This window comes from Antrostomus carolinensis, unplaced genomic scaffold, assembly GCF_000700745.2.
Source record: "Antrostomus carolinensis isolate BGI_N321 unplaced genomic scaffold, ASM70074v2 scaffold4038, whole genome shotgun sequence".
Lineage (NCBI taxonomy): Eukaryota > Metazoa > Chordata > Aves > Caprimulgiformes > Caprimulgidae > Antrostomus > Antrostomus carolinensis.
In genome coordinates, this window is record NW_010334849.1 from 423 (window position 1) to 15581 (window position 15159).

Genomic DNA, 15159 nt, shown 5'->3' on the forward strand with positions numbered 1-15159 from the left:
TTCTTGGCCTGCATTTCATCTCCCTAGCCCAAACTAAATTAATTTGCTGTTTACTAATTTACTGTAATGTAACCATTAGCTATTTCTGTGCCTGCAGCTTTCTCATGGTTCAAGCAATCTATTTATCTCTATTTCAGCTGAAAAATCATCAGATTATCAATGTGTATTTCAACTCTTTGGTATAAACTTCATGATACAGAATTCTCATAAGTAGACCTTTTCCTCCTCTTTTTGGCCACCTAGTCCCATTACTGAAGCATCTAAAATAGCATTCAATGCTCCATGACAATTTTTCTAATTCATACTCAAGAGATATTATTACTTCACAATAGTGATGAAACTCTTATTTCTAATTTAAATGTTTCTAAAAGAGAAAAAACACAAACAAACAAAACAAGCTTGCTTATTCCACTTGCTAAGAAACTTCTCAGTAATATTCCACACATCTACTAGCATTTATTTTCATAGTCTACAGGGTTTTTTTAATTTCATTTGCCTTACGCTTGATACATCTCTTCCTAAAAACCATAAAATTTAGGTGTTATTAATCCTCTTTTATCCTAATCCTCAAACCATTTGGAAGAAAATGTGACTAAAGTGCTTGTGGCTCTATTTCATTTGTAAATCTTAAGCAGCACTATTACAGTATTAACACACCATAATTTTTTTTGTTTGTTTTTTTTTTTAAACACTTCACTTGCTTAACACAAATACTTTTTGTTTTTTATTACTTTTAAAGATTGTTTTTTTTAAACACTTCACTTGCTTAACACCAATACTTTTTGTTTTTTATTACTTTTAAAGATTGAGTGGAACTCTGAGTTGGATGATTTAATAAGTTTTTTTGAAACAAGCATGGTTAACTGCTTTAAAATTGCCATGCCAAAGCAAGTGAAAACTCATTTAATTTAAAAATGGGTTAAAATTTCCCACTACATCCACCAGTTAAAACTTGAGTATAAACTTTATATGGGAAAAAGAATGAACTTAGGCATAGTAGGCATCACAATAAACAATTTAATATAATTTTAATAATAATCTGATTGAGTACACTATTCATGTATTAAAATGACAGCGCAGTTTCAGCTTTTAGTAACTAATGCAAACTGCAGAACACAATTGTAAACTCCCCTTTCTATACCAATAACTTTATGACAGCAGACAGAATTCATGTACATGAAAAATATTTTTGGAACAACTGTAATAAAACAGTTTCACAGGAAAAGAATTAAAATTTGAAAACTGTGATGAATTTAGAAAGGAATAGAAGACATTAAATTTTAATTTCCAATTAGCCTTTAATATATTCAGTATTACATTAGAAATACATAATCACAGTTTCCCACTTCCATGAAAGGCCCACCTTAAAAAAAAACTGAAACAAATTTAGAACAGCCTTTGTGGTGTGATTGTTATATTTAAAAAATGACTGAAACTTAGTTTGAAAACAGACAAATTGGTGGGAATAAGCCATATTATGACATCATATCTTCTGAATACAACAGATGTTAGCTAACTTAGAAATGAATGTTTCTGTAAAATTTTCAAGCACTTTTAAATGAAGTGCTTTTATTTGAACAGGTAAAAATAATCTGAGAAATCAGTGAATCACAAAATAAATTCTTTATTAAAATTATATTTCACAAGAGAATTATCATTGTCACATCTATATTAAGGATTAACATATAAATATGTATTTACATAATGCAGTCATGCTAGAGTACTTTACAATCAAAGCTGTTACAAAATGCTTCAGTTAGTGTTTGCCAGAAAGACAAATGTTACAGTGTTAACAGCGGAGGTTATTACACTGAGCTTTGTAAGCTTTGTGCACAAAATGCACAAATTGAAGCACATACAGAAACCAGCTACACAACCGCAGATACATGTTTTATTCTACATATTTACACAACTGTGTAGTATTTGTCATCTTGTCACAAAAATGGAAAAGTCACTTGAAAGGCTTTCAACTACTGAAACTACATTGCATGGCTGACTTTAGTTCAATCTTTATAGCGTTGATTTGGGAGTTTTCCCTCAATGCCATGAATTCCTGATATATTAAGATGGATGATTTCATGGACATTTTCGAAAGCCAATCAAATTAGTCTCTCAGTCACTGGTTCTGTAAATCCAAAATAACACAAGTCTTTTTTCCCTGAACCCCTTCATTCTGTGACGTACCATCAACATCATCTGCAGCTTCACTCTCTTCTTCTTCTAGTATTTCAAAAGGAGTCAATACATCATAGAGAAATGAGAGAAAGCCATAAAACCAATCAGAGCTTTCCTCTGCTAAAATATTAAGGACTTCCTCAAGGGAATCAATATTTTCATTACTGCCATCTTTGGTCAGGCCTACACAAGAATAGAGGAAAGAGAGAGAGAGAGAGAGAGGGAAGGGGAAAAAAGAGACAGCAGTTAGGTGGAAAGAGGAAACTGTAAAAGGAGGATCTGTGAAAGATATCTCATGTCACAGACAGAAGTCTTTACAGGAATGCTAATTAGGAAATAGAAAGATGTTAAGAAAGTTTAATCTTTCAAAGTATAGACTGCAATTTAGACAATAAACATGCACAATACTATGCCAAAATCTTAAAAAAAAAAAAAGCTGGCAGCTTTGCTTTCCCTTTTTCCTAGTCATAAAACCAAACCTATTTATATTCGGTTTTCTTGCCACAGCACTTACTCTGCTACTTAAAAAACATCCAATTTGGGTTTTTTTTTTTTGAAACCATCGTTTTGTTAAAATTTGAGAGCTTGCAACTGATAGCTGAGAATAACATTTAAAGACAAACCGTATCTGAGCAAACTTGTCACAGACATACCGTTAAGGATAGCACTTATTTTACCATGCAGAGTATTGGTTTTGCTTAGAAGTGAGGACTCTAATTGCTGGAGGGGTTTGTTTTGCAGTTTGTTTGCTTGTTTGGTAGTTTTAACATGTTTCTCAATAATTTTTCTCTATTATATATTCTACACAATATATTTGATCCTCAGGAATTAATTCCAAATCTGAGGATATACAGAACACTAGATGAAAATTAATAGGTAGCGAATATGAAGGGTGTGTGTATTGTTACATAGAAAATCTAAAGCAGGCTAAAGACAGCTAAAATAGAGATGGCCAGAACAGTGAAGAATGAGCTCGTCACTTCTAAACTCTCTGATAGCAGGAGTGTCTGTTCTGGGCTATGAGACCCACTAATCTAACTGGTGTTTGTAAAATATAAATAAACCATGATTAGTGCTCTCTTTTTTTCCCCTCTCCTTTTTTGTTTTTGTATTAAAATTCACTGTTTTACAGTTATTACTAAATAACATCACAACTTTTCCATTCTGGGAAAAATACAACAGAATGACCAAGCAATGATAAATCTCAATTATTGGTAAGCTTCAAAGGCGGAGAGGGAGGAATTTCCCCCACTTCTAACCAGAACAAACCTTTGTTTGGGTTGGAAGGAGAAGCAGAAATGTGGACTAAGGGTGAAGACAGATTGTTGCAACATAAAATTAAGTGAACATGTTGCACATGCAGACTACAAAGCAGTATTAGGTGCAGATTAATGACTCATGGCAGAGACACTTAACACATTTCAACATATTTTTCTTACAGCACATAGTGAAAGTATCAATGATAATTCTGAGGAAACTTCCAAGTCCATGATGTCCCACATCCTTGTACCTGGCTGTCCAGAACATCTACTTGAGTGACCAGTCATTCTCTTTAATTTTTCACTGGATAGCCCAAAGGTTTAAAAATGACAGATTGAATCCAGGAGGCAATCAAGGTATTATAAATATCCCTCTCCAACTTCTTCCATGGCTTAGTTCTATAAAAATTAAATTTTATAGACTTAACTTTATGCACGGTAGTGAGTCATCATTCTAATTTGTTTTCAAAATTTGGACCAAGCAAGATGTAAAGACATAAACCAAAGTAAGTATAAGAATGAAATCTCAGTTTAAGAATGGAAATCTTAATCGGGGGAAAAAAAAAAGGAAAGAAAGAAAGAAAATTTAAGTTATAAACACAGAATTATATATATTTGTATCATTCTATTCTGTTGGAATCTGGCATTTAAAAATAAATAAATAAATAAATAAATGAAAACACCATTCACAAAAGACCCCAGGCTTCGGATAACATTTCTGTAAGCACATCAAGAACCATATAGATGCCCCTTTTCTTGCACTAAGTCAAGAATAAAACTCTTGGGCAATTTTATTTATGAAATATAACATGGAGTACAGCAGCATATTTTCTTTGAAAAGATTAGGACACCAAAGGAAATCACAGAAACTGAAAGAATGTGTCTTATAGTCTTTACCATAAAAACCACCAAATAACAAAATCCCAAACCCTTTCTTTACCATTATTTACGAAACTTATCCAAGACTATTATAACGGCCTCTGAATCTAAGGGTAGGGGGGGAAAAAAAAAAAAGACACTTCAGCCTGAGTTACAGAATGGCCTCTGAATCTAAGGGTAGGGGGGGGAAAAAAAAGACACTTCAGCCTGAGTTACAGAAAGTAAAACTAACACATGATTTCATATATTTATCTTTTTTCTTTCTCATGAAGAGATAAAATAAATTAAAAAAAAAAAACAACAAAAAAACCACAAACTAATTCATACTTGAACTATTTACAGTCTCCATTCATCCCCATGATCAAGAATTGCTTTTCAAAGTAAAACTCACATACCGATAAGCACACTTAAGCATGGCGAGAAGTGCTGGAAAATGGTGACAAAAATGGAACTGCCCAATCACGCAGCCATATCATGCTATATCAGGGACTCACAGGAAATAACTACTCTATTGCAAGAGAAGTCTCAATATGACAATTTAAATCAAATGATCAAGGGAGTCAAAATCTTTATCTATTCAGCAGTGTTACCACAACCAACAGGGTGGAGGGCTTGCTTATATTCATTTAACGAGACCAAGTCTTTCTCCTGCAAACATCTCTTTTAAGAGAATGAGCATATGCAAGCCTTTAATATTTGAAGGTGCTACAGTAGAACGTGAGAAAACCAGAGAAGAACATGAAACTTATCCTGAAAAGCTGAACTGTACAAAAGCATTCTTTTAACTCTTACTATCTCACCACAGATTTTCTGAATGTGCAATCCTTGTACGACTGCTTGCAAACATCTTTTTCTACCGTGGGTAGACCAGGAAGGAAAAAAGTTGGTTCACCAAAGCTTGGACTCTACTGTTTACTACGTCTTGTTTGGTGATACACTAGCCTGACTACACTGAACTAAATGCACAAGAACAATATATTGATGACCTTCTGTAGCTGCAGTTCCAAAAATTATGCTAACTACTGCAGAAATTAAGTAGAATTTCTCAGGATATTGCTGCTTGTTAAAAAGTACTGAAGTAAAAAAAAAATAAATAAAAAATGGTTCAGTTGCAAAGATCCTGTTACAACAGACACTGGTACTCCCTATAGATGCATTTTTTGGTAATACTACTAAAGCCACTGCTTCTCTGTACTGAGTTAAAGCAAGTACAGAGGTATAACACTCCTGGGAGGAATAACATCCTTCAAATAAAAAGTAGAGTGAAGTGGACCAAAAGTTGAAAGAGAATTGCTAATAACAGCAACCCTCAAAGGAGCAGATTAAGAAGCTTCTCTTCATATTACCAAAAGGAATTCAGTAAACAGAATCTCACAAATACCTGTGAAAAATAAAGAATCTGCAAGATAACTGCAGACATGCTTCAACAAGTTTTCATTTCCACTCTGAATAATTTTTTTATAAATGGATAAAAAACTAACTCAACAAATATTTGGGGTTGGTTGGGTTTTAGGTGAGATTTTTTTTTTTCTCCTACTCTCTTACTTGGAGGTGGGGGCAGGGAAGAGAGGAAGAACATGCTTCTGGCAAATTGTTTTTAAAAGTACACAAATACCTCCAGAGAACTTAATTATCAAACCTCCTTTGATTTCAACAAATAAAAAGAACAGACCCTATCATACCTTATACATACAAGAAATAAAATAATAAATTTTAATTCTTCTATTTAGGCATGCCCAAGCCGTACAGAAAACTAAGTTATCACCTACTAAACTATTCTTTAAAATATAAAATAAACTCACATTGGTAGAAGCATTTCTCAAAATGTAATTAAATTTTAAAACACATTTATAACTATTATGCAAATTAAATCTTTAAATTTGTAGCAAATACTAAAGATTATGAAAGTAGACAATATTAAACTACTATACATGCCACATTTTCAATACATAGCAGTTTAGTAATAGCTAAAGAATAGGGGAAAAAAAATATTACTTCTTAGCATTAAACATCAAACAGTAGTATCCCCTTTTTAAGTAAATACTAAATTAGCAGAGAAACCACTTGGTGTTATGGTAGTCTGATCCACAAAAAAAATCTGAGAAAGTAACAAGTCTTCAAACACAGCATATGTACTAACAAAATCCTCACAAACACAATATAAAAGGATATGCATTCAATATATAGAAAGTTACCCTAATATAGTTGAATATAGGCTTACTATACCGTTTTTTTACTAACAATGACTTAAATCTGTAAGACAAATTCCTCAAGAGGGAATACAGTCTTCCAGTTTCTGCACCAATGAAATAACTTCAGTGTGCATAGTGATGTTCAGTTTTCCTATTAAATACAAACAAGCACAATAATTACTGGGAACTTAAGTTAATAATATTATTTGCTAGTTATTAGAAAAAATAATTTTTATATTCATAATTTTTATCTATGTGAGGTAACTTTTCTAACTTTACCATTTCCTTTGTACTGCAGAAAATATTCTTAAAGGAGATTAAATCATATTCCTAAGCATGTATTCAAAAATAATAACTTTTGATTGGTGACCTTTTAATGTCACATTTGAAGTATAAGGTTTAAATGTGTGATAAGAGAAGCTTAGAATAGAAACACTGTCATATACTGTCAGAATTCCCAGCAATATCAAGTTGCATAAAACAGAGAAGTAACAAAGCAGCAGCATGTTTCTGGCTACCACCTTGGCAATCTGAATCCAACTAATATGACCCACAAGAGATTGATAACCACTTTCTACACACTAGATAAAAGACAGATAAATATTAAGAATATAACTATACGAAGTGTTATCTTATTAATCATTTATAATTAGCGCCCAATCTGTAGCTCTGAAGTAATTCAGAGCACTGGAGTTTCTTTGGAGCGCCTCTCACATTCACATCACTGCAAACTGGTTCACTAATGCTGACTGCACAGGTCTTTAACCATGAAGGGATTAAACAAATTAACCTTCCCAAAAGACTTGGTTGTTTCTGCAAACATAAGTGGGGAAAAATAAACTGATAATAAACTGATTTTTATCGAGTATGAGTTTCAAATAACAAGCCATAACATCCTAATATACTATTGGTATAGTGTTGATAACTGACAAGTTTGAGACATTCCACTTTGCCCTCTGCTCAAGCTATTCTTTGCTGTGCTGGGGTTTTTTTGCTGGTTTGTTTATTTGTTTAACTTGCTAGGTTTGTGTACTCAGAATAGGTTTATATTCAAAGAAATCAATTAAAGAAAAGTAAACTTTCTAAGATCAGGTATGCAAGAAGTATCCATTCAATGCTTGACTGTGAAGATGAAGATGGTAGTGCTTTAACTGCTAGAAGATGTAGGTAGAAGGGCAGTATCACAAAGCAAGTCTAGTGACTGAAATTTCACTTTGAAGATACACAGCGAGCAGAAAGACATTCTCCCATACTACAAGAAACAGAAGCCTAAAACCAGTGTTTCAATGTCAAAGAAGAAAAATCAATGTCATGAAGGATTTCTGAAGGGCAAAGAAAATGAACAGACTTGTGGAGAACTCAGAATAGAGGAAAGACAGTACAAAAATATGCTAAACAAATAGTCATCTAAGAAGTACAAAGGCTTGTTGTAACTCATTTTAAAACGGACCTGGCTTAACATGTTAACATAAACAATGGTCTAACTCTTGAAGCATTTTAAGCCCTGCATCTGATACATTTATTAATAATCACAACCAACTTTCAACAGTCGATACAGTAGCATCAACAATCTAACTTCAAAATCATCCTGTGAAGAATTAAGTGCTTGCCACTTACATTGCTACACTACAAGAAAAAGAACACAACACAATCCTACAACTTGCATTAAGAAAAAACCCCCACTGCAATTAAATCAATTTAAGTTCTCCAATTAGGATAAAACATAAATATTGTTTTGATATTAAACAAAAACCACACATGAATATGACAACTGTATTATATAGATTATTCCACCTGTGTTTGTACTTGCCTAGCAATACTTTAGCATCTTCCACATCAAAATCTCCATCTCCATCAGCATCATATATCCCAAGCTTGCCTAGAAACACAAAGAGAGGAAGAAGAGAGAATTAGGGGTTCAGTATTTTGTTTCCAGCACAGTGTTTTCGATGTGCAATAGTTGACTGTCAATGCTAGGTTGTTACCATGGCGTTTTTTAAATGATTTAGCCATCCTCTTAACCACATTTTAAATTCTCCAGAAAATATCAAAAATATTTTGAGTTCCTTTCTGCATTTCCTAGACTTTAGACTGAACACCAGTTAGTCTTTTTTCCACACATTTATTTTGGTGTTCAAAGATTTAAAACATATTTGTAATTAAGTGATGCACTTTATACGAACATGCTCTGCTCAGAATACAATTTATGTTCACAAGGAATATTCAACAAGTTAAATGGAAAAGCAATAATAAAACAAGAGTTAATCAAATAATCACCATTTGTTTTCTGATTATATGCTTCTTGCCATTCTAAACTCTCAGGAAAAAAAAAAAAGATAGGTATACAATTTTTAGTGTCAAGTTCATAAGTGTTCACTTCCTGGACAAAGGAAAAACATTCATAATTTTATTATCAGCTGTGTAACATTCACTGCATACAAAACTGTTGTCCCTCCTTTTATAGGTGACTAATACACAAGACTTCTCACTTTTATTTTTTAAACTGCACCTCTACCAGCCCTAAGTATAAAAAAAAAATAAAACTCAGTTTCTATTAGAAAATGATTTTTAGCATAGAGTGAAGGTCTTCAGAATTAGAAGTGATCCGGGATCACCAAGTGAGTAGAGAGTTATTTAATTACTTTTGATAAAATTCAGGCATAACTCTTAATAGGATTGAAACTCTGCACACTGTTTGCGGAAGAACTCCAAGTTCTTATAGTCTGACAGTTTATTATTACATTTCTTATTCTCTAAATGGATGCAGAACTTCATTGCCATTAAAATAAATGAAATATAGTTCTTAATGTGGTACTTAGAAAATTAGAAAACAGTTTTGTGGAAGAAAAAGTTCAGACTTGGGTCTAGAACAGACAAAAATTAGGCCATTGCTATTGTACAGAAGCAATCAATTAGAAAGGATCTTTATTAGTTTATGGTTAAACACAATGAAGTGGTAGAACAAATGTAATTCTCTAGAAATAACAAGTATTGTATCATCTTCAAAACCAGATGAGAAATGTCTGAGTTTCATGTCATTGCAGCAGAAAAGTAATTCTCTAAAAAATTAAAACCATAAAAAAGTAAACCAAAATTTTTAGCCAAGGGACTGTAAAGCAAGCTTATTTCTCTAATATCCTACCTTGTAGGACCTCTGACAAGTTATAACGGAAATCCTTTGCTTTGGCTGCATGCATGGTAAAAATACAGAAACCATTATTTGCATCACTAGACCAAATTAAGTTTCAAACCAGAAACTTTTCTTAAAATCTGTACAGATCAAAAAAGCATGTACCAACACACTCGTAAAGCCTGTAAAACCAGCAGCTGCAAAAGTGCATGTCCCTGATGCTGCAGGATTCAACAACAGCCCTACCTATGGACATACACCTTGAAATTTGAGGCATTAATTTTAACCTGTAGATATTATATTAACAATACTATCTTAACATTGTCTTATTGAGATACAATTATCACTGTTATAAGCTTAAAACTGAGATCATTCAACAGCTCATGCACGAGAGCATGACTCATCTGTTGTCTTGACTCTACAGGGAATACAGCCCATCAGAGAAGCGGTAACATCAGGTGCCCACTTTCAACCACTGCTGCAAGTTTCCGAGAGCTTAAATTGAAACAATGCATATTTAGCTGACATTTGAAATGAACTACAGTACACACGTTACGAAGAGATCCAAATCCATCCTCAGAGATTTCTTCAATTCTTTAGTAAATGCAGTATGTTAATAACCTTTTTCAGTCTTCTGGTAATCCCATTTTAACATCATAACAGAGCTCAGCACTAAAACGTACTTTTTGAGCTACATTGCCTATTCTTACCATGTAGGTCATTTGCAAACACTGTAGTAGTCAGTTCAGCTATCTAGAAACTTAAAATGGCCTCCATTTAATGCATGTCATAATAATTACTGTAAGTGTCTTAAGATTTAAAATTCTTACCTAAAACTTCTTCATAATCTACAAGTTCAAACCAGACAACTGCTACTGATGTCCAAACTCCCAGCAAAGCAATTACCATAAACCAGGTGAAAAATGAGCTTCCAGAGAGGCCTTCTTTCTTCCCATTCTTGTTTCCTCCATGCTTAGTCTCTGTTAAAATAAGGGAAAGAAAAAAGGAAAGAGGTAAGAAAAAAGGATTTGTATAAGAGTTAGAAAATTATGACTGATGATATAATTATAAATCTCGTTTCTTATGACTACATGGAATACAGAACGTTTGAATAACACTTTTTTTAAAAAAAAAGAAAAACTTCACCACTGTTACTTGTTTTTCATATCACTGTGAATTACACTGGGAAGCTCGATGATTATCTAAGTAAAAAGCCCTATAACAATCCAAACACCAAAAACCCACATGTAATTTGTCTTAACAACTTAGCTGGAAATTCCCCCTTCCTCCCCTTTGGTGTATATTTATACAGAGCTTAACATTTTTGAGACGCTTTGCATTTGTGCCAACAGTTGTGAAACTGCCACCAGAGGGCAATATGATCAGCAGAAACGGGAAGAAAAGCCTTTATTTTTAAGCAAGTGCCAAAGCTCATTGAATTAGCTCATGGAATTAACATGAAAATTCAAATAGCCTATCAAGCTGCTAAAATCTAAACCATATTAAGGGTAAGACTCCAAGTTCAGACACTCTACTAACTCTGTTGCTTAGAATCAAGCTGAAATTTACTACATGCTGAACACCTTTAGATTTCCAGTTCTATGAAACATACAAGTAAAAAGGAGGACATGGAGACTTAATGCAAATCACAGTTTCATTAATAACTGCACATATGGAAAGTAAGTGCATATGAAAAAACCCAGTAGTTCTAAACAAACTACTGGGCAAAGATCTCAACCTAGCATATGGGTAGGGGATTTCGAATGGGCATCACCACTAGAGAAGACATAAATTGCTTGGTCCATTGCTTTAAGATCATTTTAGGTAAAGAGGGATACATGCAGTAAATAAATGTGCAGCCAAAAAGATGCTTATGGCCTTTCTCCAAAGCTCAAGGTCCGCTCTTCTACCTCCTGACACTCCTGCTGCAAGGCTGGCATTTGGCCACAGTTTCATGTTTACCAGCCTATTCCACTGCATTCCCTTCTAAATTTCAGCCTTTGCCTGCTCAGCCACATTCAGTCCTAGTTATTGAAGAAAAAACTATTTCTGACATACTTTGAAATACTCAAGGAACTTTGTCAGAAACATTGTGATTATATAATAACGTAGGGAGTTAACTTTATCATACTAACTGCAAGTAACAGTTGATGTATTTACCAACACTGATCAGAGAAAAAGACAACATACTCTCAACAGCTAAGAATCAACATGATTGTTTTTTATAATAAAATGGAGCACCTCTGAAAGATGAGTAATGAGAGATGACTGACTGACTTATTTCTGTGGAAGTACTTTCAGATCCTGCTTGCCATGAGGTTCACAGCCATAATAAACTAATCTTTTATTACATTCATTGTGCTATATAACAAGCTCAGACTAGTAAAAAAAAAAAATCTGACCCGCAGACCCCCATCAGCTCTGTACAAAGATCAATACCAAGTATTTATTTTATTGTCTATATTAAACACAAAGTTGCCTTGGTATAGGCTGTCCAATAATATTCAGAAAGAAATAGAGACAAGTTAGCCTCACCTCAGGCATGTACTGCTTGCTACTGCACAATACCCTAATTACGTAAGTGCAAGGTCCATATACATTACTCATCATAATATCTCTTGTGAGAAAGATGTACGGGTAGCCTGAAAATGGAGGCAAAGACAAGCAGCATGTGCCAGTACATTCAGAAATATGATCAACTGCACATGAAAATTATTTAAGATAAGCTTGAGCTGGAAATTTTAATATTCAGAAATAAACAATTATATTATGTAACAGTAGAACTTGGGTACTCCTGTGTTCCAATGTAGTCAAGAAAAGCTTTTTAGGTATTTAAAATGTAATCATAAGGCTAAAAATATTTTAAATTACTCCAGGTTATAACCATGTTCTAGAGCAAACCAGGCATTATAAGAGGAACACAGGAAAGAGAATCTTATGGTATTTCACACTTACTTATTTACCTTACTGTTTTCTGTTTACTGCTAGTTGCCTCTGAAGAAAGAGGCTTTACTTATTAGAATAAAAGAACAGAAAAACAAAACAAAAAACGACAAAGTTATTGAAAAAATCAAGCATAACTCTTCATATTTTTTCCAGTCTAAAAGACCATTTCATGCAAATCCCTCAAAAACAGATTCTGCTATAGAAAAATACACACAACAGTCACAAAGATACATTTTTATGCTGTGGCTTCCTATCTTATAGAAGAATAATTTTCAAAAAATATTCTAAGAATTCAACCACAGCATCTTGATCAGGCAACATTTTAATATAAATGGAAGTTATGTAACATAAAATTCACCTATGGTCTGCACAGATAACCCCACACAAAGGGTCAGAACAAAACACTGCAAGGACTGATGCTGGCTCAGAGCTCATTCCAGTTAATTCTCAATTCAAGCCCTTTCCCTGCACATGCTGCCAGCCATGTCAGAAGTAGGTCACTTGCCATATCTGGTAAGCCTGTGCTTACACCAGCAGATGCCTTTATGGAGACATCAGAAAGTCTTAAAGTGTGCTCTCTTCCTCAATGGCAAATCTTTAAAAGTCCTGTACCTCACCCACCCTGCATTAAGAGTCTCGCCTAGATAAAAATGTATGAAAATCTTTTTTCCTTTTACTTGAGCTTACATTAAAGACACCTCATAATTTCACATACACCAAAAATAACTTTAAAGTCATATATTTGAAGACAAAACAATGTCTTTTATGTTAATCTGTGCTCTACTCAAGCAAAAACTAAGTTAAAATTAACCATCTGCCATAAACTCCTTAAATATCACTACTCCAGAGAACATTTAATCAAAGAAAACAGAGGCAGCCTGTAACGCAACATAGAACAGCAAACTGGCTAGAAAACACCAACATACTGCAGTAAGTTATTTTGCTGATTACAAGACCAGAAATAGCCAGTATTTGCAACTGCACATTCTCCATTTGTTCACAAAAAGGTTAGGACTATACCTGTGTCGTCAGCCATAGCATTAGTGCTTGATTTCCACAGACAGAGCGAGTGTGTTGATGTCTCCAAAAATTAACGTTGAAGGTAGAATAAGAAATTATTTATCCCCACTGTAGTCTTGCAACAGGAGCAAACAAGTTCCCTAAAGCCAGCTCAGCTGGAGCCCGAAACTGGACCCAAGAGCAACCTCTCCTCCAAATCTATTTTTAGAGCAGTTATCCTCAGGAGCCAAACGCTTTTCAGAACTCATATGGCAATCTAGTTCTGACGACAATCAAATTCACTTACTCCTCCTAAACAGAGCATCCTGGGTAGTTGATCCTTTCCCCTCCCCTTAATCCTCCAACATCAAACAGCAAAGCAGCAAATGAAACCAAGTGCATTGTACTGTAGTATTTTTGCTGCAATGTATGCCTCAGTGCCTAAGCTCTAAGGACATTAAATCCATCAGCATAAGCTGAAACACAAGTCTGGACACAAAGCTTGCCTGCTTGCATTTGTTAAGTTGGCCCTCGCCCAAGGAACTTTCTCCATGTTGGCACTCCTCTGCCAGGGCTTCCCGAGTATCCTGTAGAGACTGCTCGTTTGAAACTTGCTAGCCACCCTAAGACTAAAAGACAGCTAATTCTAAAACGGAGTTTTGAGTCTTGTATAAGAGTTGCCTGTAATCAACCCCACACATTGTTGCCAAAGAATTTTCAGATCAGAATTGTTCCCCTGGTACACCCCATATTTGCTTCCAGGAGACACAAAGGAGGGTTACCAATAGTTTTGCCAAAGCAAAGCCTGTTTCCCTGGAATGTAATACATCACAGGCCATAAAGGTAAACCAGGCAAAATTTCTGTTGCATAATTGTTAAAAGTAGTAGAGGTGTTGATTTTGTTTGCTGCCTTCCCTTTCCAGAAAGGACTAACACTAACTCAACTCACTCACCCCTCCCTTAAATTCTGACAATAAACACACTACCTGTACAATTTAAAGCAATTTAAAGCTGACAACGCCAAGGAGAGGGGTGCGGTTGACACACTGGAGGGACGAGATGCCATCCCGAGGGACCCTGACAGGCTTGAGAGGTGGGCCTGTGCTAACCTCATGAAGTTCAACAAGGCCAAGTGCAAGGTCCTGCACCTGGGTCGGGACAATCCCAAGTACAAATACAGGCTAGGCAATGAGTGGCTTGAGACAAGCTCTGAAGAGAAGAACTTGGGAGTGGTAGTGGATGAGAAGCTCAACATGAGCCAGCAACGTGCACTTGCAGCCCAGAAGGCCAACCGTATCCTGGGCTGCATCAAGAGAAGCGTGTCCAGCAGGTCGAGGGAGGTGATTCTGCCCCTCTACTCCGCTCTCGTAAGGCCCCACCTGGAGTACTGCGTCCAGTTCTGGAGCCCCCATCGCAAGAAAGACATGGACCTGTTAGAACGAGTCCAGAGGAGGCCACCAGGATGATCTGAGGGCTGGAGTACCTCTCCTACAAGGACAGGCTGAGAGAGCTGGGGTTGTTCAGCCTGGAAAAGAGAAGGCTCCATGAAGACCTTATAGCAGTCTCCCAGTACCTGAAG

The 15159-nt window shown here is 35.0% G+C and overlaps 1 protein-coding gene across 1 annotated transcript; it reads right to left on the reverse strand.

The window, feature by feature from the left end:
* Nucleotides 1-1281: 1281 nt before the first annotated feature.
* On the reverse strand, nt 1282-11591 carry LOC104529881 (aspartyl/asparaginyl beta-hydroxylase-like). The gene is made up of 5 exons (XM_010174310.2): nt 11546-11591; nt 10466-10615; nt 9648-9692; nt 8316-8384; nt 1282-2358 (listed from the first exon to the last, which is right to left on the reverse strand). Exons 1-5 carry the CDS (start codon nt 11589-11591, stop codon nt 2117-2119), a joined length of 552 nt encoding a protein of 183 aa, XP_010172612.2. The 3' UTR covers nt 1282-2116.
* Nucleotides 11592-15159: the final 3568 nt, after the last annotated feature.